The 24,207-nt window shown below is 39.5% G+C and overlaps 1 protein-coding gene across 8 annotated transcripts in view; it reads left to right on the top strand.

Moving 5' to 3' along the window:
• CDKAL1 (CDK5 regulatory subunit associated protein 1 like 1) overlaps positions 1-24,207 on the top strand; it is a 706,407-nt gene that overhangs the window by 171,696 nt on the left and 510,504 nt on the right. For all 8 annotated transcript variants that reach the window (XM_019425254.2, XM_019425255.2, XM_019425256.2 and 5 more), the window contains 2 exons: positions 4,694-4,790; positions 21,075-21,123. In XM_019425254.2, the coding sequence (XP_019280799.2) occupies positions 4,694-4,790; positions 21,075-21,123 (146 nt within the window). The remainder of the gene's footprint in view (positions 1-4,693; positions 4,791-21,074; positions 21,124-24,207) is intronic.

Genomic DNA, 24,207 nt, shown 5'->3' with positions numbered 1-24,207 from the left:
GGGTTCGAGCCCCATGTCGGGCTCTGTGCTGCAGATTCTGTGTTTCCATCCCTCCCTCTCTCTTCTGTCAAAAATAAATAAACATTTAAAAAAAGTGAAAAAAAAAGAAATGTAAAAGATCAGATATATATCTAAGAAATACTTTTTCATGAAAGAGAACTTGGGTTGAAGACCGAGTCATTATTAGGAGTATTATATCGATTAAGCATCACATCGAAGGGGAGATGGGCGTAATAGGAAAAAAGAACACGGAGAGAGAAGCAGCATTTCCTCCCTGCCTGCTTCTTGTGCAGAACTGTGTTTTTCTTGATTTTATTTCTTGAGTGTATTACTCTGCCATGAGATCGTTCACAAAAAACAGAAAAACAGGAACTGTCGAATACTATTTCTACTTTGAGGACATTCGGTACATTATAATCCCCATAAATTTCTGTGTGGTTTTAATCAAGAGATGTTTGCTCTAATTTTTATTACACGATCGAAACCCAAGTTGGATTTCTATTCTGAGATCTGGTGTGCAAGGAACAGGGGATCTTGGGTGCCGATCTGAGCTCCAGCACCAACTCAACGTGTGAACGCTGGGCTTCAGTTACTGCATCTTCTTGACTCTCAGTTTTCTCATTTGCGAAATAAAGCAAATGATATTATGTGATCTTTATTTTTTACGATTTCTGTGAATTTTAAGGTTCTGAACAAATTATCTCTTGTGTATTTAGTAGTTGACAGAAAAGAGGGAAAGGTTTCTTTATGTTTTCTGCATCACTCTAGTGCTGTAGTCAAGGATATGTCTCTAATTTTAGAAGTGTGTTTCAGGAAAATAAGGATGATTATAGTGAATTAGTTTTACATGTAATTTTTATTTTAATTAACATTTCAAGGCTATCTAAAATGAAAACATGGAAATTCATGCTACCTTAAACTTTCTTAAGGTATTATTATTACCAACGTTCATATTTTGAAGGATAAAAGGTTTTAGAAATGTGTCTGTGCTGAGTACTTTCTAAAGAAATTGTTTTATGGGCTTTTATTAACTGGAACAAAGCTCACTAAACAAAAAGAACAGGATGTAAGAAGGGAATGTTTAGAACAAGAGGACTCAGAGAAATTGTGTTCAAGCCTTTGCTGCTTTATTTGGTCACATATAAAATGAGGCATTAACATTCCATAACGGGGCTGTGATTTTTGCTTTGATTCTAATTCTGGTCTACCCTAGCATTTTAAGTCCAAATTCAATAAAAGCATGAAATAATATTCTAAATAAATCACTTGTTCAAACATCTCTGTTTTGAACTTTTCCTCTTAATTTTCTGGTGTTGTGCTTACTCCCTGAAAATCAGCCTTGGACTGTTTTATGACCTGGTTTAGTGTTTATAATGTCACTGGAACATTTTCCCTGGATTGTTGTACATATTGGCTGTACGGTTTTCAAATGTTACGGAGCTAACTGCATAATGGTTAACCTGATGAAGTGCCGGGGGAATGCCGTGTAAGTGCTGATCCTGATGATTATTGTTAAAGTATAGGTGTTGGTGGTGATGTTACCTCCTTTTTGTTTTACACACTAGTATTTTTATCCTGTGGAAATGTTTCTATAGCTCTAAAGAGCCTTAAAGTTTTGTACTCAACCAGATTGTCTCCACACGTTTCGGGACTATTCTATCCAGGGTTACCAACCGTCACATTAGCTTCATTCCCAGCTGGCTGACTTGAACGTCTGGAAACCTGATAGGCATTCGTGGAACCTCAGATTAAGTGTGTCCTGTGTGAATTTGTTGCTTTCTGTTCCAGTACTCAGCCAGCTGCTTCTTTGGGCCAAATCTGACCTGCTTCCTATTTTTGTAAATGAAGCTTTATTGGAACAGACACACACACACACACACACACACACACACACACACACACGTAATGTTATATATGATTGCTTTTACATTAAGGTGGCAGAGTTGAGACTCTTCCAACAGAGACCTGTGAGTAGCAAAGGCTAAGGTATTTACTCTCTAGCTCTTTATATAAGATGTTTGCTGATCCCTCTTAGACTCAAAACCTTGGCATCACTTTGGATTCCTCCTTGGGTTTTCCCCAAATATATTTAAGAGGAAAACCCATCTCCTTTCCTTTAATCTTTCTTTTTTCAGATCTTTCACCTGCATTCAGGTCCTCACATCCTTTAGCCTAGAGTATTAAATAAATTTCCCCACCTCTTGGCTCCTTCTCCCCTTATGTTTCATTTTATGTCTTGCCATCAGCGTGATGTTCCTAAGATTTGGTGCCAGTCTTTGTCCGCTCTGCCACCAGAACACTTCCCCATTCCCACTAGCTTCAATAGAAACTCCCCAGCCTCTCTCTTAAGGTTCCTTCCATAATATAAGCTTTGCCAGTCTCCCTCATACAGGAATTCTGTAGTGTAACACTTTCCTCTGACGGTCTTGTCTTCGTCCATGCGGGAACAACCGCCTTGGGCTCTGTCTCCATTTTCCACCTTCTCCTACCGTCTGCCCTAAAAACCCCCTCAAGTTTGTTTGGAAGTGTACTGTCTGTTTCTGTCTGCATATTCCTTTTCCCTCCCTGGTACATATATGTATAGCCTGTGCCTCTTTCTTCACCAGTGGCATTTTATTTGATGCTGTGTTGTTGATGTCCTTTTACGTCTCATCCGTTATAAACCAGAAGCTTGTTGAGTGCAAAGTGCATGTGTTCCCTTAAACTCTCAACGTCATGTCTTAGGCGTGCTTAATAATTAAGTAATTGAGTCACATTATAGGAGGCAGGCCTTCTAATTTGAATGTAATTATTGGTGACCTCACAGACTCCCTTGGATGTTTGCAGTGATTCTGGGTGTTAGAGGGAATTCTTGAGGAAACCAGATGTCACTTCCTCATGTAGATTGTTAATGTAAATGGAAAGATTTTTTTCGTCTGATAAGGTATTTCACATTTACCGCAAGAAAACTGTTTGTGTGCGGTGATGTGTATGGTGCTGATAAACACAAGTAGAAGCAGCAGGCAGAGCCAGGCAGGAATTCTCATGGATGTGGTAAGCAATCTACCAAACTCAGATTTTTTTGATTCCGTTAACACGTTCCCCCCAGCCCCACCCCCAGGATTCCAAGAGGAAAAATTATACCAAAGCACTCTAATAAGTTATTGAAGTGAAACCCTTACAGATGATGTTAGAATAGTCTTTTACACTCTGCTTATCCGTTCATTCAGTCATTCCCTGCATTCCTCCTGGAAGGTTTTGATGTGGCTGTCAATTCCAGATAGCTGGTTCTGTTAATCCCAGGGTTTTTTGGGGGGCCTCCTGTTCTGAGTTTGTTCTCTGGAAAAAGTTGAGAAAAACAAAACAATGTGCCAGGTGTAGAGACTTTTCACTTCACAGTGGTATGTTCCCGAAACTGGGCTGCTGATACCCTTAACTTCCTCAAATGGTTTTTAGAAACAGAGATTGCCAGGGGGCGGCCAGGAAGACAGTTTGGTGTATAAAGCGTAGTACCCAAGCATGTGGCAAAAAGGAAAAAAAAAAAAAGGAACAAAGCATCACTATATTACAAAACCCACACACTTGAAAAAGAATTAAAGACTTGAAAATGTAATTTTAATTGGGCAAAGGACATGCATAGTTTCTAGGAAAAGATACCCGTTGCTGGGTTCACCACTGTTTTCCACTGTTTTCTAGCACATAGTCAGTGTTTGCTGTATACACGCATGTGAGATAAATGAGTAACACAGATGCATAAAATATATCCCAACCTTCTTCTAAGTAAAGAAATGCTTCATAACTGGAAATGTATGCCTTTGAATCGGCGTTTCTACTCTCTGGAATTTATTCTAGGGAAATAATTAGCATAGATTTCACATTTATGTTTCCATAATCGTGGAACACTTTCTCAAATATTCAAAGATGTCTATCTGTCCATCCACATGTATATGTACATATGTTGTTAGCATAAGTTAGCATAAGCACTTAAGCTTATGCATAAGTCTCCAGGGAACAAAACTGGGAGATATATGAATTCCCAGGATAGAAAGGGTATTATACCTTCTATTTCTTTAACTTTTGTTTGATTTTTTTAAAAGTATATTTTATTTTTATACTGATCAAAAGACTGAGAAGTTATAGAATGAGTTTTAGGTACATTTTCATTAGTAATTAAAATAACTTATTTGAATGGCTAACTTGTCTATCTAGAAAGTGTGTTTTTTTAAGTTTGTTAATTTTTAGAGAGAGGGAGGGAGGGAGAACAAACGGGGGAGGGGCAGAGAGAAGAGAGAATCCTAAGCAGCCCAGAGCCCAATGTGAGGTTCAGACTCACGGACCGTGAGATCATGACCTGAACCGAGATTAAGAGTCAGAAGCTCAAATGACCACGCCGCCCAGGGGCCCCTAGAAAGTGTGGTTTGTAAGAGTGCTTTATATCCTTGAGAATTCTGTGGAAGTACATTTTTTGGTTTTGTATTGGGACGGTAATGAAAGACATTATCAGGTTGGAGTGCTGTTGTGTCCTTTAATGGTGTGATCAATGGATGCACAGTTCAGAAGTCTTACAGTGTTTTCTTGCAGCGGTTGTAAGAAAATCCAGCTTCTTGGTAGAATGGCTTCTTATGATTTGGAGAACTTATACGCACTTACATCGGTTTCCAAGGGTATACTTGTGAGCAAAAGAACGACACTGTTTTTCTCTTCATCTTTCTAGAAAAGCTCAAGAGGAGAACAAGAAAATTGTGCTAGCTGGATGTGTTCCTCAAGCCCAGCCTCGGCAGGACTACCTTAAAGGACTGAGTATCATCGGGGTAAGCTTGTACCTGATGGGGAGGACAGAAAATCCTAGGTTGTTGAAACACGTGATAGGCCCACATTTGATTTGCTCTTTCTGTGTTATTGACAAGCTCTGTTATGCATCCGACTATCTGTCAACACACTTCCCCTGTTGCCGCTGAAATTTTGTCATGTCTGTGTAACTTTTTCACCTTAGCACAAAAGAATGTTCCAGATTTTCTTGTTGAAAACACCAAACGTTACGAAGCCATAGGATGGGATTTAGGTCCATTACTAACCCCTGGCCTTTGTCTGCCTGTCCCGTGCTGCGTTTTGCCATGGTGTACGTATCATTGTAGTTTTCCCATCCCACGGACCCATGTGTCATCCCTCCAGCACACGGATGCCTTTTTCTGGAACGCCCCACTTCTGGTCCCTCTCACATCATGACTGCAACATGATTCGTTCCGTTCAGCCTCCTCTGACCCCTGCGCGGCCTTCCGCAATCCTGTGCCTCAGTTCCTGGGTCGCAGCTCACTGTGCGGTTACCTGTCATCTGCTCTCTCATCGCAGCATTCCACAGAGTTGTGATTTTACCTTGACTCTGAGAATTTTTTGATTAAGGCCACCTTTCTACTTAAATCATTAACATTACAGGACAGCTTTTCAGTCTTTTTTAAAACTCTAACCATGTTACTCCAGCCTTTCCCATGATGCCTGACATACAGTAGGCACTCAATAAGTGCTTGGTGACCAGCTGAAGGAAAGAATCTTCCTATGTATTTTGGTCATTGGCATGCCTTCTTCCCTGTGGGGCACTTAGCATTGTGAAGTCAGGACACTTCCTGTCTGTTCCCTCTCTCATTCTTTGTGGCCATCACTGTTCACAAAAGGCCCAAAGGTAGCTGGCCTTCAGTCGGTATTTGTGACCACATGGTGGTACTTCGTCCTCCTCACCACCCTCCAAGGGCTGTACTCAACCTGCTCAGCAATCTTCTTTTAAAGTAGGCTTTGTTGATTTTTTAAAGAAATATAAAAATTCAGTATGCGCATAAAAAAATCACATGAATAATTGGCACCTGGAATGAGGTTTATTGGATTTTTATTTATTTCATATACTACTGACAAGTTTTGTTTTCTTTTAAGATTTTATTTTTTTAAGTAATCTCCATACCAATGTGGGGCTCGAGCTTATAACCCCGAGATTAAGAACCGCACGCTCCGCCAGCTGAGCCAGCCAGGCGCCCCGTTATGGACAACTTGTTATAGTGTGTTCTCAGTGTAATGAACTTGTTTTCTGCTGTCGAGTCCTTGCCCCACTAGCACATTTAATAATCTGTGAGCAAACATTCTCGTGTTAAACAGAACCTGAATGTTTGAGAAGTTTAGTTTGTTTTCACCATTTGTCTGTTTACTTTATGATTTCTCCTGGTTTAAGGGATGAAATGAATATGGACTCCCGAGTTATGTTTTCAGGTCAGACTAACTTTCTCCATAAACATAGTCCTGCTGTGTTAGGGAAATAGGAAACTCGTTAGAATTCGGATTCGGAGATGGAACGTGGCAAAAACATAGGATTCCTCTTAGATTTCACCTCAAGGAATTCAGTTATCGGAATAGCATAATTTCTTTAGTATGACAAAGCCTCTTCTCTGTGTACAGTTTGGTACCATTTTCCTGAACTCCGCTGTGTGCAGTGATGGGCTCAGAATATGGTAGGAGGTAGGGGGGATTCTAAGGGAGGATGCCCGGTGCCAGCAATGGGGAAGATTATCTCAGGGGTGATATCGTCTCATGGCTTTGGCGACTAACGTCTCCCTCCTCCCCATTTAGTCCAGTATCTTTTGCGTTCTGTTTCCTAATCGCGTTTAATTACCACAGAAGTTCTTAAGACTTATTTATTTTGCTCCTTTATGAGAATGGAGAAATAAGGTCACATGTTTTAAAAAGGGAATACAAGGAATATTCATAATTCCATCCCTGAAACACAGTAAGTATAACTTTGCTTATCCCCTTCACTCTTTTCCCCTCATTGTGTCCCTCGTCTGTTTCTTTTTAATGTAAGCTCTGTGCCCAACGTGGGACTTGAACTCATGACCCCGAGATCAAAAATTGCATGCTCTACCGACTGAGCCAGCCAGGCACCCCACCTTTAGACTCGTGCACATTTGACTTACTGTAATCTCCAAACCATTTTTATCCTTATGTCTCCATGAGCTTTTAAACCATTTTAAATCTTGTGCTCTCTTCGGTATTACATGTACTAAACCACTTTAAATCTTGCATTAGCACTCTATTGAAGGATATGCCATCATTTACTTAACTATTCTTGTTGGATGTAAGGGTTTTCTAATTTTTAGGAAGCATACATCATATGTCGATGTCCACAGAGGGCTTTTTATTTTAATTGCAAGTCAGTATATCGTGAGAAGTTTCCGAAAGTGGGTTCACACTATTAGTGACACTGTTTGAGTTGTAAGTTAATTGTGTCTTCAGTAGTTAGTGTTCCAATGAAACTATGAGATTCGATTACTCTTTGTAAACATCATTTTTAGAGCAGTTGTTAAATGGCAGCATGTATATAACATGTATCATAACTGACTGTATATAAAAACCTTGTCCATAAACTGAGGGTTGATGGTGGAAGGGCGGGAGAGGAGGGTGGGTGATGGGTATTGAGGAGGGCACCTTTTGGGATGAGCACTGGGTGTTGTATGGAAACCAATTTGACACTAAATTTCATATATTGAAAACAAAATTAAAATAAAATTAAAAAAAAAAAAACCTTGTCCATAGAACCTAAACTTTAAAAAATCTGGAGTAGGAAACCAAAATCATCTATAACTGGTGTTTGAAAAGACCTGTTTCTGAAGATAATTGTTAGAATTGCTACAAAAATGGAAACCTTCTGAGATAGTGAGTTTCACTGAAATAAAGAAATGAATTAATTGATTTATACTAAGAAAAAAATTCTAAGTATAAAAAAATATGAAGATGTTTAAGTTCATTGAGTCAATAGGAAACTAGTTTTTTTTTTTTTTTTTTTTTTTCAACATTTTTTATTTATTTTTGGGACAGAGAGAGACAGAGCATGAACGGGGGAGGGGCAGAGAGAGATGGAGACACAGAATCGGAAACAGGCTCCAGGCTCCGAGCCATCAGCTCAGAGCCTGACTCGGGGCTCGAACTCACAGACCGCGAGATCATGACCTGGCTGAAGTCGGACGCTTAACCGACTGCGCCACCCAGGCGCCCCAGGAAACTAGTTTTTGAGGGTGTTTGGGATTGTATTGCTCAGTTGATTTACAGACCGAACAAAAACTGATATTCCTTAACAAAATTCCCCTCACAGAATATCTGTGATGGAAGGGCTTTAATAGAAGGGGAAGAAAGAAGCCTTGTAACTGCAGTAGGTGTCTTTGCCGTCTGCTAGGATTTGTCTGTGTCACCACGCAATACAGGGAAGATGTGTTGATTCTTTCGACCAAGTGATTGAAATAAAAAGCTGCCTTTAGGTGGGGATCAGTGGGTGAGCAAGCTACTTACTGTACACCTGAATTAAAAGGGCACGTTATCCTCGTGTTTGCAAGTACTCATGGAGTAAGCAGTTAGGAAGATATGTAATATTTAAAAAGGATATTACTACTGTTGTAACGTGTGAATTTCCATCCGTATCACCCTTTAGAGATGGCGCATTTAATTTGTTTTCGTTCTCAGAGATAGCAATGTAGTGAGGGCACTTAGTTATCAGTTGTTTGACCCCTGAGTGTTTTATTGTCATCTCTCCTACTGTCTCCTGAAGCGATCTAGTTGTAGTTAATATTATTTGTGTGGTGGTGAATGAAGAGAAGATAACAGAAGATATCAAAACCTACCAACCTCTGGGTCCATAAGAATGGATTTCAGTGGAAGTAACCTCTAAACTGATCTCATTCTGGAGCACAAAAATGTCTAATTTTTTTACATTGGGAGAGGAGAGAGAACAGATTTGAAAACATACATGTCTTAGATAAAAAAGTCTTTTTTTTTTTGTAACCAAAACTTGTTTCATAGCATGATTAAATGAAATGTATATTTTATATCTAGAATATATGTATTTACAGGTAACCTGTATGGAATCAGGATCTTTTTAATAACATTTTACCTGACAGTGAAAAATTTTCTGTCCCCTGGGGGGGAATAATTATGGTTAGCCCATCCACCTTGGAATGAGTTTTCATGCAGTGCCCCTCTTGTGATACCTACTGAATGCTCCTTTCCTTGTCTTCAGCTCATGTATTGTCAGGAAAGTTTCTTTTAGATTAGTCAAGAGAAAGTAGACTGTGCTCTGTTAAAATCTGGTAAAAAAAAAAAAAAAAAAAAAAAAGAAGAGCAGACTTCAGGATTCCAGGATTTTCAAATCGCAGGGGCCGCCCCATCATTTTTCTCCAGCAGGTACTTACTGAGAGCCTATTATGTGGCAGCACCTGGAACAGGTATGCCGCCACATGTACGATTATCAAAGATCACTTCCCTCTTGGAGCCTACGTTTCAGTTCTTGGATAACTGGTGTGAGCCTAGAATGTCTCTTCCCCAAGAGAATGTGGTGGGATGGGTTCCTAAGACCATAGGGAGATTGATTAGTCGGGAACCTCTTGGTAAGGCTCAGGCGTACTTTGAGAAATATACTTTGTGTCCGTTAGTTAGAAGTTGTGTTAAGAATAGGTACATGAAACAATATTTGCTTGAGTTCTTCTTCAGGCAGTGTTATCTCTCCATTATTGCAGTTATTATTTATAGGCGTGACGTTTATTAGGAGGGTTGGTTTTGAAATTTTTAGGAGGGAGCATGTTTACAGAACTGTACATTTTGTGTTGATTTTCCGTGCTAATTAATAAACAAGGACTGCATTTGAACGTGGTGTTGATTCATTAGGCTTATCTTTGTAGTTGTATACTATCTCTAGAAATCCTAAATAAAATGTGCATTTTAGGTTATCACATTTGGAAACATGCAGTTCATAGCAGGATATATAACTTGATGTTGAAAATTTGTAAATGACAAAACTTCCTGATTTGCCAGCTGTGAGCCCCGCAGGCAGGTGCACACTTTTCTTTGGATAGCTGAACAAAAATGTTGTTCAGCACAGGTGTCCACTTATCTCAGGGACTATTAACCAGGTTGATTTGCAGTGGTTTAAACATCTTTTCAGTCAGCCTGCCCTAATACTGAAAAGTCAAACAGCACGATGAATATTTCCAATGTGGACACTTTAATTTTGAAAATTGCCTGTATAAATACAGCAGCATTTGAAAGAGACTCTATCTGCGAATATTTCTGTCCTATATCTTATTGCAAAAGGTAAATGAATTCATGGAGTGGAGCAAAGTGTCACGGTAATAGCGGCATTGATATCGAGGGCAAAGCGTGAGAAATTGTGTCCTTCTGGTTTGTCTCTGCTTCAAAGATGTATTTCATCTTGTTATATTGCTTTTTTTTTTAACTTTAATTATTGAAAAGGCAGGATCATACCAGAATGACATGTAAATTTAAAAGGCCATTCGTGTTTGTGCCTTTGTTTTCATTTCTTTTGTGGCCTCTTGTAGTTTTTCCTGTATGTGTGTATATTCTTGGGTCGTTCACATATTTTAAGAAAGTAGCACATATTAGTAGTTAAGAGCGTGGATTCAGGAGCTAGATTGCACAGATTCATATCCCTGATGCACCACTTACTTATTAGCTATGTGGCTTTGTACAAGTGATTTCACCTCTCTGTGCCTCAGTTTCCTCCCCTGTAGACGGGAGGTAATAATAGAACCTAACTGTGAGTTTTGTCAGGGTTAAACCTGTTAATACGTGTAATGTGGTGAGCACGGTGCCTGGCACTTGGTAAATGCTCTGTCTGTATTAGCTTTATTATTATTATTTCTTTAATTTTTTTTTTTTTAATTCACTTAACTAATAGAGTCAACATCGAGCAACATACACTGTGCCTGGAACAAGAACTCTTTGCTAGAGATACAGAGCTGAATGAAATGTCTTTCCCCTGAAACCCGTGAAATCTGAAGAGAGGCGCAAATAATCATGATGAATACGCAGAGGCGATAAAGTCCCCTGTGGGGACACACGTTGGATGGAGTCGTCCTACACTTGGGCCTCAAAGCCAAGAGTAGTGATTGGATGGAGAGAGGAGAAAAGGCTTTTAGCAGAAGCCACAACACATCTAAAGAAGAGCATGTGGGCTTACGGGTGCCTGGAAGGCAGGGGACTAGCAGGAAGTGTAATTCAGAGAGGGTAGTTTAAGAGGTGTAGTTTGGAGGAATGCAGATGAGGAGTAAAGAGGGCCCTGTGAAGGTGGACAGAATGGCTTTGCATTGCACGAAGTGCTCAAGTGAGACCCGGTAGGACCGGAGGGAAAGACTGAGCAGTAGCACAGCCTGGAAGAAGTGACACTTACTATAACGAAGCGGTATAATCGAGTGGTTGTTTCTCTATGCCCTGTACTGGCTATTTGTTCATTATCTTCTTGTATGTTATTTATACTGGTCCTCTTTCTTGCTTTAAGACAGATTCATTGAGGCATAGTTAACATATAGTGAAATTTATCTTTGATGAAGTGTGGCAAACATACTCTGTTGTGTAAGCACGATCACAGTTAAGAAACAACATTTCCATTGCACCAGAAAGTTCCCTGTGTCCTCTTGTAGTCAACCCCCGACCCCGCAACCTAACACACATACCCACGGTCCTTGGCAACCGTGGTTCTGATTTGTCTTACAGTTTTGCCATTTTCAGAACGTCCTAGAAATGGAATTACATGTTACTTTGTTTCTTGCTTTTTTCACTTAGTGTAATGCCTTCGGTATTCATCCCTGTTGCTGTGATTATTACTAGTCCGTTAGTGTTTGTTACGTAGGATTTTTTCACTTTATGGATGCACAGTTCATCTGCTCACCAGTGGAGGCAATTTGTGTTGTTTACAGTTCTGGGCTATTAAATAAAGCTTCTGTGAGCATTCATGCACGGATCTGCGTGTGGCACTGTTTGCACCCTCTCGGGTAAATACCCAGAATGGTATTGCCTTGTCATATGGTAAACATCTGCTCAGCCTTTCCAGAAACTACCAGAGTATTTTCCAAAACTGCTGTACCCTTTCGTTTTGTAGCAGCAGTTGACTTGCTTCGCATCCTGACCAAAAGTTGGCATTGCCTGCTTACAATCTTAGCAGTTGTACTGGGTGAGCTGTGGTAGCTAATTGTGGTTTTAATTTGCTTCTCTCTGTTGAGTGATGATGTTCAGCATATTTTCATGTGATTATTTGCGATCGCTGTATCTTTGGTAAAGTGTTGAAACCTTTTACCACCTGCCCCTCTTTTTTGGTGACCTTGAGTTAGGAAACTATTTCTTAGGATGCCTGGGTAGGCACACGCATACTCACATGTGCACACACACGGACACACACGGGCACACACGGGCACACACAGACATGGACACAACTGTTTCTTAGGACTGAAAGAAAAGAAATTGATAAATTGGACTTTATCAAAACTAAGTACTCTTGCTTCATAGAAGATGTTGTTAAGGAAATGAAAAGGCCACAGACTGGAAGAAAATATCTGCAAATACACGCTCTCCTAAACAGTTTGTATCTAGAATATGTAAAGGACTTCTACAACTGAACAGTAGGAAATCTCTTAACATGGGGGAAAGATTTGTCTTTTTATCACTTTCCATTGCCTTTAAAAGTTTTGATATAGTAGAAACTTGAAAATTTGGGTGGGAGTAGTGATGAGTGGATAAGGAGGTTTGAAACTTAAAATGTATATTCCCGGGATCTCAGAATAGGTCTGATAAAGTATGTATTTCTGTCTCTTTTAAACCCCTTCTTTTAAAGTAAGAAAAGGATTTATTCAGCTTTTTAGTTTATTTGCAGTTTACTCTGATGGACCCTCCTTAGGGCCAGGACTTTGTTTATTATTATTTTAGATTTTTAGGTATTTTACATTACTTTCAGTGCTTATTAGTATAGCATCTAGTGAATGTTAAATACAAGGTATGCATTTAACTCGATTTTTTTCTGTATTGTTCTCTTTTTCCTGCAGCATTTATCTTTAAATGTTTCTTGCTCTCTTATTGGCCTCTTAATTAGTGCATTAGTTTTGTATGCCACATGACAAATGACCACAAAAATGCTTAACACGACGTGTACTTACTGTTTTATAGTCCTGGAGATTGGAAGTTGGACATGGATTTTACTGGACTAAAATCAGGGTGTTGATACGGCTGCATTGTTTTCTGGAGGCCCTGCAGGAAACTCATTTTCCTTGCCTTTTGCAAGGACTTGTGACTGGTGGCCCATTCTTCCGTGGTTCAAGCCAGTAGTGACTTCTCTCCCTTACCTTTTTATCATTGCCTTTCCCTCTATCCCAGAAGGGGAAGACTCTCACCTTTGAAGGACTCCTGTGAAGAGATTGGGCCCATATTAGGTAATCCAGGTTAGTCTCACCATGTCAAGATCCTTACTCTCATCACATCTGCAAAGTCTCTTTTCCAGGGAAGGTAACGTTCATAGGTTCTGGGGCTTAGGAGGTAGACATCTTTGAGAGGCCAGTATCCTGCCGATGACACATATACCATTATTTATTACCTGATGTTTTACATCTCTGATGTGTATTTGTGTTTTGGTTCTATTATTGCCCTCTTTTTAACTTTAGTGTCACTTTAAAAGTAATTTTTTACTTCGTAGTATTGTCCAAAATAACGTGTCTCTGTACAGTTGTGTTTTTAGCATGTTGGGTTTTGTCACAATTGCAGAAAGAGTTGTTTTTTTCCACCAAAGAAAGTTTTAGGGGTATTTTCATTGGATTTAAGAGGAAGAAGTTTCTGGTACTGATACTAATTTTGCTTGGCATCCATCTAGCCTGGCCTTATCTGTCTGTTAGTAGTTTTTATGTCTTACTGAGTGTTAGTCACTCACTGGTACCATTCAGGTGGAAAATACGCTTTTAGTGATGTGTGGAATGTGCTGCCATATCAACTTCTGATGAAAGGACTATTTCTGCCATCGGGGAGAAATTTTTCTCAATGAAGAGATGAAAGAAGATGAAACTATGCCGGAAAATGAGAAGGTTTTGTTGAAAAAGTTAAACCACACGTAGTATCCAGCATTCTTTGGTGTATCTCATTAGCAAATTTGTTCATAGGCTTGTGAATTCAGTGATCTTTCTAGTAGGGTTAGTTTAGTGACTACTATGGACTTCCCCACATTTCAGAGGTTTGGACATTGAGCTGTCTTGCAAAACCATGGATAGAGGTAGGGACTTTCCCTTCACAACTTGGAGAAAACTTTTGGGAGAAAAATGCCTTTTGTTTTTGTTTTTGTTTTTTTTTTCAAGAGAGAAGTCCATATTGACCTTTAACCTATCAGATGCTGATTATTGAATCAGACTCCCCTTATGGTAAAAGTGAGAAGTTTTTTATAGTATAGTTCTTAACAGAGAAAGAAAGGCTTTTTTTCTTTTTCTTTTTTTTCTTTTTTTCTTTTTCTTGTTCTTTTTCTTGTTCTTTTTTTTCTTTTTCTTTTTCTTTTTCTTTTTCTTTTTCTTTTTCTTTTTCTTTTTCTTTTTCTTTTTCTTTTTCTTTTTCTTTTTCTTTTCCTTTTCCTTTTCCTTTTTCTTTTTTTTAAAGGTTGATAGGGTGTATAGGTGATTTTGAAGTTTTGGTCTGGTATTGGTATTTTTAATTAGAATGGTAATGACAGGACAGGTTGTCCTAGTTTATTTACATACAATCAATTAAAGGAGACAATGAGAGAATTCCTTTGGATCTGTGTGAATATGTACCTATAATGTATTCACCTTTTTTCTGAAAGGATTTGAGGTGCCTCGGGATGAAGTCTAGAAATAGTAAAGCCCCAGCCAGATCCGTGCAAGTATAAAAGCACTCACACCAAGTAATAGAGAAATATGGGTACATTTTCAATAGAATTAGCCTCAGTGCTGCTGTGCTGCTGTTGAAGGGGTTCTCTTGACCCCACAGTGCCGTCCTTGTGCAAGCAGAGTGGGATCTGAACAGCATAGCATTTGGTACAGCGTTTCACTGGGCCTCCCCCACCCAACTATCTGACCGCCTCCCCTGTCGCTCTGCCCCTCACTCACCGCCATTTCTGTCTCTGCCCTGGAGGTTCACGTTGATGCTCCTGTCATATGGTTCAGGTCCCAGGATTAGTGCTGCCTGTTGAGATGTTTACTGGACCACCGTGGCAGAATTGCCCTTTCTACCTCCTGCCACTTCCATATTTTATTTTCTTCGTGGTATCTGTCATGACAAGAAATGAACATTTTCAGTTGTTGAACGTGTTTTGCCCCCCTCCCCCTCCCCATTAGAATGTAAGGCCCATGAAGCAGGGACTTTGTATTTTCTACCATCGTGTCCCCAGTTGCTAGACAGTGCTTTGTGTTTAGCTGGTGCTTAATAGATACTTGTGAAGTGAGTGCATGCATGCCAGTGGTGATTTGTGGGCAGAGGTTGGGGGAATAGTTGTTACCGGGGTCTCTTGAAAGTCCAAGTTCAGTCGGGTGGCATTCTGTGATCCTTTAGTGATGGCCTCCACGTGTATAGGAAAAGGAACAGTCATAAAACGTACCACCCACGTCCCGTGTGCCACTCCCGGATGAGATCTGCCAAAAACACCTGGCCAGACTTTCGCCGGGTACCCTTGTGCCTTGGCTCCTTTAGCCTCCGAAATGACAGTAGTACCTCCTGCCTAGGAATGTCTGAGGATTAAATGTGCTAGAGCATGTGACGTGTTAGCGCAGAGCCTGGGACGTGGTAATTGCTCAAGAAATGTTAGCTGTCACTGTGCCGTTACTAGTCATTAACGTACCTTGTGGCTCGTTGTTCGGGCAAAAGCTGCTAGGGCAAGAGCCGCTGACCTCCAGACGGTCTGGTTGGCAGAACTGGGTCTGAGGTGTGTCGCGAATTGCCACAGGTTGGGTGGCTGGCCGAGCCACGCTCTAAACCTGCGCTTTCTGGTGTGACCTGCCAATAGCTGCATCTGACCGTTGGAGTCAGTTCACGTTGAAAGCTGGTCGGTCACAGTAGCCACACTTCAAGTACGCAGTGACTACAGGGGGCCGTTGGCTGCCACGTTGGGTGGCACAACACAGAAACGCTTCCGTCGGTGTAGAGAGGTCTGTCGGACGGCACCGCTCTAAACGAAGAGCACTTTGATTGCTTTAGGTGACTTTGTGTAAGTTTGTTTCTTCCGTGTGTGTTTAGTTATAAATTTGGAGTAGTTCGTAATAGCTGAATAAAATATTTTGATGGATTTCTTTTAAAAGTTCTGCAGCAGAGTGACTCGTTAATGTTATTTATGAATTGTTTGTTCACTAACTCCTTTCTTCATTGTCGACAACATACGGAGTCAGTAATAGAACATACTGCATGCCTTTTTCTTTCCTGTATATTTATAACTAAGTGCCTGAAGGACACGAGATACTGTTTTATTTATTTTATTTGAATTATATGCCAGAAACTAAGCTCTTGTGTATTCAGGGCTACAATTTATAGTATTAATTAAGAACAGCTTTCCTTTTCTCTCCAGAATGAATTCAATATATTCTTCATTACCCTACGTGGATCTTGAGTTTGTTCTCTCGTAATTGTTTTTTCTTCTCTCCCTGCCTCCCACGTGTTGGTGGTTTTTGTTTTGTTTTGTTTTTTTTTTTGGCCTTCTAACTCCCCTCTCCCATTTAACTGCTTCCCCCCAGCCCCCGTCTCTTCTCTCCCTTCCTTCTCTGCTTCCCCTTCTTTCTTTTTGTCCCACCACTTCCTCCAGTATCCACCTCACTAGAAATGGAAGCAACACAATATTTTCTTTAAATCGCTCACTGAACTTACTCCCTGCGTGTTTGTAATCAAGTGCTGTTTTTATTTTCTTAATGTTTGGTAGACGCTTTTTCAAGTTCTAGAGGCCCTCCACGCACCTAGTGATTAAATTATGTGTAGGGAACATTGATTTTTCGGCCATAAAGCAAATGGAATTAAGTCCTTCTTTGAAAAGATGAGACAATAGAGGTGCCTGGGTGGTTCAGTCGGTTAAGCATCCGACTTCGGCTCAGCTCACGATCTGGCTCCTTGTGAGTTCGAGCCCTGCGTCCTGCTCTGTGCTGACAGCTCAGAGCCTGGAGCCTGCTTCACATTCCGTCTCCATCTCTCTGCCCCACCCCGGCGCGCTTTCATTCTCTCTCTCTCTCTCTCTCAGTATAAAATAAAACATAAAAATCAGATAATATATTTTCAGCTGTGTACATACATTCGATTAATTCTGTGCGACTATCAGCATAAACAAAAATTCTCTTTATTTGTTCAACATATACATACGCACACACATATATTTTAAACTTTTATTTTGACATAGTTTCACACTGACAGGAAAATTGCAAACAAAAGGAATTACCATATACCCTTTACCCAGATTCTGCAAATGTTAATATTTTAATAAATTTGCTTATAATTATCTTTTTTAAAAAAAATGTATATATACATTTCTTTCTGATTCTTTGAGAGTAAGATGTAGACGTGATGCCTCTTTACTTCTGAATACCCATATATTTAAAAAATGAGAATATTTTCGTACACTCTTAGAGTATAATTATAAAAATCAGGAAATTAACATTGGTACACTGTAGGCTTATGTGAAGACCGTATTCAGATCTTGCTGGTTGTCCCAGTAATGTTCTCGATAGGAAAAGAAAAAGCCCCATATTTGAAGTTGCATTCAATTCTCAGGTTTCTTTAAGCCTCCTTTAATTGGGAATATATATCCTCAGTTTTTCCTTGAGGTTCATGACCTTGGTATTAGAACGTTTGACTGCTGTCAGCCTGTATTATTATTATTATTATTATTGTAATAACAGCCTTTTTGAGATATAATGGACACAGCATACAGTGCTGTCATGAAGCATGTATAATTTAATGATTTTTAATATATTCAGAAGTATGCCACAATCCACCAGAGTCAATTTTAGAATATTTTCAGCACTCCAAAAAGAAACCCAGCCCTCCCTGGCAGCTTCTCTCATTTCTTTTACTGCCGTTCACAGGCATTCAGTGATCTACTTTGTCTCTGAAGATTGTCCTATTCTGGCCAGTTCATATACATGGAGTTGTACAGTATTTGACTAATTTGGTCTGGCTTTGGATTGGCATAATGTTGTAGCATATAGTATTCCTCTCTTTATCCATGGGGGGGGGGGTGTATTCCAAGACCCCCAGTGCATACAGAAACTGTGGATTGCCCTGAGCCCTATATATACAGTGTTTTTTTTTCCCCCTATACATACATACTTATGCTAAAGCATAGTTTATAAATTAGGGACAGTAAGAGATGAGCAACAATTACTATTGCTAAAACAGAACAGTTATAGTCCTATGCTATAATAAAAGCATAATGTGATGTAATGTATTGCGTAATCTCATGCGTGAATGTGATCTCTTTCTCACACTATCTTAATGTACTGTACTCATCCTTCTCATTGTGATGATGTGAGATGATAACATGCCTACGTGACGGGAATGACATGTGCACCGTGACGTAGGATTAGGCTGCTGCTGACTTTCTGATGATATGTCAGAGGGAAGGTCATCTGCTTCTGGATTGCAGGTAAATGAAACCGTGGAAGGTGAAACTCCTGGTAAAGTGGGGACTACTGTCTATTATGTTCCCCTTTACGGTTTAATGATATTTCATTGTATGGCTGTTTACCCTTTTGTTGATGTCTTCATCAGCTGATGAAACTTGAGTTGGTTCCACCTTTTGCTTATTAGGAATAATGCTGCTTTAAACATTTGTGTACTAGTTTTTGTGTAGGCATGTATCTTCATTTCTCTTGGGTGTATACTAAGGACTGGAATCCTGTTGCAACTCTGTTTAACTATTTGAGGCTCTGCCTATTTTCCAAAACGGCTGCACCCTTTTACCACATTCCCCCTAGCAATGTAGAAATGTAGAAATGTTCCAATTTCTCAGTATCTTCGCCTACACTTGTTATTGTCTGCCCTTTTGATTATGGCCGTCCTAGTGGGTATGGAGTAGTATCTCATTATTATAAAGTATATATAACATTAAATTTACTCTTTTAAGTATTTGTTTTTTTCGTTATTGAGTTGCAGGAGCTCCTTATATATTTTAGATACAAATCTAAATCCTATCGTGTTTATGATTTGCAAAAATGTTCTCCCATTTTCTGTGTTGTCTTGTTACATTCTTGATGGTGTCCTTTAATGTACCAAGAGGTTATAACTTTGTTTTATCTTTTTTCTTTTGTCATTCATGGTTTCGGTATAACGTCTAAGACACCAGCGTCCAACCTAAGGTTCACCTACGTTTACGGCTATGTTTTCTTTTAAGAATATTACAGTTTTATCTTACCCTCAACTTTTTAATGTTTTAACTGCTTCTTCTACAGATTATTCTGACTCTCTTTCTCAGTCCATGTGCTTCCGAGCTGGGTGCAGTGGTCCCTTTGAGCGATTAGGTCTCCACCTGCGTAGGAAAGCTTCTGTGTTTTAATTCCACCATTGGATCATCTCATCTTGCATTACTTTTATTCTCTCTCTTGTATCCTCATCTGATACCTTGTTCATTCACCCACATTCACTGGGAAATTTGACCAGCTCGTGTCTCCTCTTCTTTCTATCCATCTGTCTGTAGAGTAGTCTCTATTTGCTGTCACTGTTTTTTTAGTTATGATTCATTACTGCTGAGCTCACTGCTTCCCCTAAGTTCATCGATTCCCTCATTGTTAAATCAGGCATACGCATTCCAGTCTTTATGTTAACTCACTATCTTCGTACCATTCGACCCTACTGGCTGCTTTCCTCTTCTTTGAACTCTGATATTTTGACTTTGATCACATTCTGTAAGGAAGCCACATGAATTCTCTTCATAAAACCAGACAGAACCTGGTGGTTCCAGCAAGGCAGGTTTGTTTGGGACTAAAGATCCAACAGAGATTTACTTTGCCTTTGGCAATTTCTCAATAATTATTGCTACTCCTACCACTGTGCTGGGCTGAGTGGTCAGAAGCAGAATCAAGTTCAGGTGTGTTCTCGCAAGTCTTTCCTTATTTCCTGTAAGACACTGAGGCCAATGGAATATTCAAAAGAGGGTTGCCATTGCACTTTTATTAAAGTCTTTTTAGAAGGTTCTTATCTCATTTGAGTTCATTGCAGCATCTTTGTATAATAGTGAAAGAAATAACGTAAGGGTCCATCAGTTGGGGAATGAATGAATGCATTATGATAGATCTCTACAGGAGATACTAGGCAGCTAGTGACGTAAATGAAGTGGACCTTATGTATTGATGATGTATAGAGGCAGGATTGTTATTTTCACTCTCATCTATCTGTGTACCTATTTATCTCAAAATTTATAAGGAAAAAAGTGCAAAACAAAGCTATATGTAAATATTCTGTACTGACAAATGTCTTGGTATCTACTTATTGAACTATTATGAATGATATTGTCTTAGGAGCAGAAATGGAGGGTGTAGGATGTTACAGGTTACTTTATTTCCTTTTTACATTTCTGATTTGTTTGAATTTTTTTGATGAGCATGTATTCTGTTATAAAGTTGTAGCTTGAGGATTGTGCAAGGTGTAAGTGATATCAACTTATGATTTTTTCCTTTTTGACTTTCTCCCTTCCCTTAGCTTCTTGCAGTAAGTACAGTCTTTGCTTTTTTCCATTTTCCTTCTACACCCTAGCCACTCTTAGAGTCCCCTTTGGTTCTCTGAGATGCACTCTTTGACTTTGTATTCCTTTGACCCGAGCACAGCGCCTAGCACATGGTAGACATTCATTAAAAGGTGTTTCAGTGTTAGAGTAATAAAGCATAGAACAGGGGGTAGATCTCACTACCAGCATGTCCTTTTGCTTAGGTTGTCATTTTGTGCCATTTTTTTTTGAAGAATGAAAAGAAGAGAATGTGTGTGTGAAGAGACATGTTTTAATTAAACTTCAGTTTATGTCCCTGGATCTGTTGAGTTGATGTTGATAGGCTATGCTAACAGCACGCCAGGAGGTTCATGTAAATGTATTATTATTTCTTCAATTATCATGGGAGGACAGGAGAGTGATAATTTCATACTTCACTGTAACATAAAACATTAATACACAATTTTTTTTATAATATCTCCAAATGCATGAATTAAAGGAAACCTGAGTTCGTGGGCTTAGAAAAATGTGTTTCATTGACTCAAGCAGAAGGGTCAACACTAATTAATGTGTCTTGTCTCATGTAAATAGCTTATCTAACCATTTGTTTTCTTTTCAGGTTCAACAGATAGATCGAGTGGTAGAGGTTGTGGAGGAAACCATTAAAGGTAATTGTTGCGAGTGGGATAAGCAGATGTATACAGTAGTCCCCCTTTGTCTGCAGTTTTGCTTTCTGGATATGGTTAGCCACAGTCAGCTCATGTCCGGAAGCAGATGGTCCTCCTCCTGACTACCATCAGAAGGTCACTAGCAGCCTGACCCCTCATCACATGCCTGCCTCGTTCACCTCGCGGCTCATCTTACCATCATAAGAAGAAGGGCGAATACGGGATAGGAAGACATTTTTTTTTTTTTTTTAATTTTCAAATGTTTTGTTTGTTTGTTTGTTTGTTTTTGAGAGACAGAGAGAGAGAGAGCATGAGTAGGGCAGGGACAGAGAGAGAAAGGGAGACACAGAATCTGAAGCAGGCTCCAGGCTTCGAGCTGTCAGCACAGAGCCCGATGCGGGGCTCAAACCTGTGAACTGTGAGATCATGACCTGAGCTGAAGTCAGATGCTCAACCAGCTGAGCCACCCAGGTGCCCTGAAAGTAAGATACTTTGAGAGAGAGAAACCACATCCACATAACTTTTATTACAGTCTGTGGTTGTAATTTTTCTATTTTATTATTAGTTATTGTTGTTAATCCCTTACTGGGGCTAATTTATAAATTCAACTTCATCAGAGCTCTGCATGTGCAGGAAAAAACAGTACATCTAGGGTTTGGTACCATACACACACACACACACACACACACACACACACACACATATGGATATATGGAGATATATATCTCTATATAGATATATATAGATACATAGTGTCAGGCATCCACTGGGGGTCTTGGACCATATCCTCTGGCTGGTAAGAAAGGGAAGCAACTGTATTGTTTGAACTATATTATAAAAATATCACTTAGTTAACAATTATTTAGATATAAAGTTGTAACATTTTGTCCTTGACTACTTCGTCCATTGACCAATCTAATGCAGGAGGCATATATCTGATTGGCTTATAAATGAGTCAGGTCATAATCGTTTTTTAATCTCATTTTTATTTTTCTGCAAAATGGATTTTGAGTTTCAGATCAGGAAGAGATAATTTAACCAATTTTAAGATAAGGAAATGATTTATGTGTATTTTTTTGCCGTTTTATTTAGATATAGTTGATGTTATTTGCAGGTTTTTATATCACCTAATTGGTTGTAGTTAATGATTTTTAAAAGTACTTTTGGGGTACCTGGATGGCTCAGTCGGTTGAACGTCTGACTTTGGCTCAGGTCATGATCTCACAGTTGGTGGGTTCGAGCCCCAGGTCGGGCTCTGTGCTGACAGCTCAGAGCCTGGAGCTGGCTTTAGATTCTCTGTCTCCCTGTCTCTGCACCTCCCCAAGTCATGCTCTGTCTCTCCCTCTCTCAAAAATAAACAAACATTAAAAAAAGAAAAAAAAAAGGACTTTTAAGGGCCCTGGGTGGCCTGGTTGGTTCAGCGTCCAGCTCTTGGTTTCTGTTGAGGTCATGATTTTACAGTTTCGTGGGTTCGAGCTCCACATCAGGCTCTGTGCTGGTGGTTTGGAGCCTGCTCCTTCTCCCTCTCTCTGTCCCTCCCTCACTCGTGTGGTCTCTGTCTCTCTCAAAATAAATTTAAAAAACTTAAAAAAAGAAAGTACTTTTAAAAGTATTCAATTTTGATACTCTCTTGTGTATAATTTTTGTAGTTACACTAGAAAATAGAATCATGCTTTATTTTGTTAGTCACTGTACTTTGAACCAGATTCCTTTTGAAGTCACTGAGAAATAAATTATCCTCACTTATATGGTTTAATTTTTAAATACTCATAGTCTATTTTCCCCTTTTAGATTAGTACAAATAAAAGCCAATAATATAATATTGAAATATTAAATGAATTGAGCTTTTCACTTAAAATTTTAATTGTTTTATTACAAGTGGGGATTGTGTGTTTAAAAAAAGAAAACACTGCTTTCACCAAGTTGAGATTTTAACCCCATAGTTTTCCAGCTGGCTTGTGTCTTCTACCTTCCACATGCTGTTCCTCATTTATTTCGACTCATCGATTTATTAGGTAACCAGAGAATAGGAGAATCAGAGTCTCCCTGAATCTTCTCTGAAATTTCAAAATAAAATGAAACATCATGATTAAAAAGCAAACTGCGTGCCCACGTCCCGTTTTGAAGAATGCAGAAACAGAAGTGCTGGTGTGTATTGTGCAGGCTCAGGGGGACAGGCTGGGAGGGACAGGCTCCGTGGGACAGGCGCTAAGCGCGTCATATGACTACTCCTTTCATCTTCACAACAGCCCTGTGAGGTGAAGTGGCTCTAAATATTCTCCCCATTTCTTGGTTGAGGAAGTTAAGATCCAGAGGCACACGGCTGGTGAGCGCAGAGTTGGGGTTTGTATCCAGGCTGGCCTCCTCCCTTGCCTGTGCTCCTAAGTGTGATCCTGCATCCACGTGACTGTACCCTGACTTCCCTGACCTCTCCCGCTGGAGACTCACTGTGTTAGCGGTTCTTTGATTGAGCTTCTGAAAGCAGTGCTTCAGGATGCTTGAGGGTTTAATCGCCTTACTCCTCCTCTGTCTTAAGTACCAGCTGCATGCTGGCTACTCCATATACGTACACGTACATATGTATACGTATATATATGTATATATGTATATATGTATACACACACACACATATATGTATTTTAATTAATGGCGATAAAGATAGCACAGAAGAAAATGTACGTGACCTGGGGTGTGGATGGCTTTTGTAGATGCAACACCAAAGGCTTGATCTCTGAAAGAAAGAACTGACTAGCTGGACTCCATTAAAATTAAGAATTTCTCCTCTGCAAGAGAAGACTGTCAAGAGAGTAAGAAGACAAGTCAGATACTGGGAGAAAATGTTTGCAAAAGATAAATCTGATGAAGGAATATTATCTAAAATACATAAAGAACTTTTAAAGCTCAAGAGTAAGAAAATAAAGTACCCAGTTAAAAAAACGGACTACCTCATCAGACACTTCACCAGAGAAGATACATGGATGGAAAATAAGCACATGAAAGATGATCCACCTCATGTGTCATTAAGGAAATGCGAGTGAAAGAAGGAGATACCACAGCACATTTACTTGTATGGCTAAAATCTGG

Source organism: Panthera pardus, unplaced genomic scaffold (assembly GCF_024362965.1).
Source record: "Panthera pardus isolate Hobbes unplaced genomic scaffold, ASM2436296v1 HiC_scaffold_17, whole genome shotgun sequence".
Lineage (NCBI taxonomy): Eukaryota > Metazoa > Chordata > Mammalia > Carnivora > Felidae > Panthera > Panthera pardus.
This window is presented reverse-complemented; position numbering and strand designations above follow the sequence as displayed.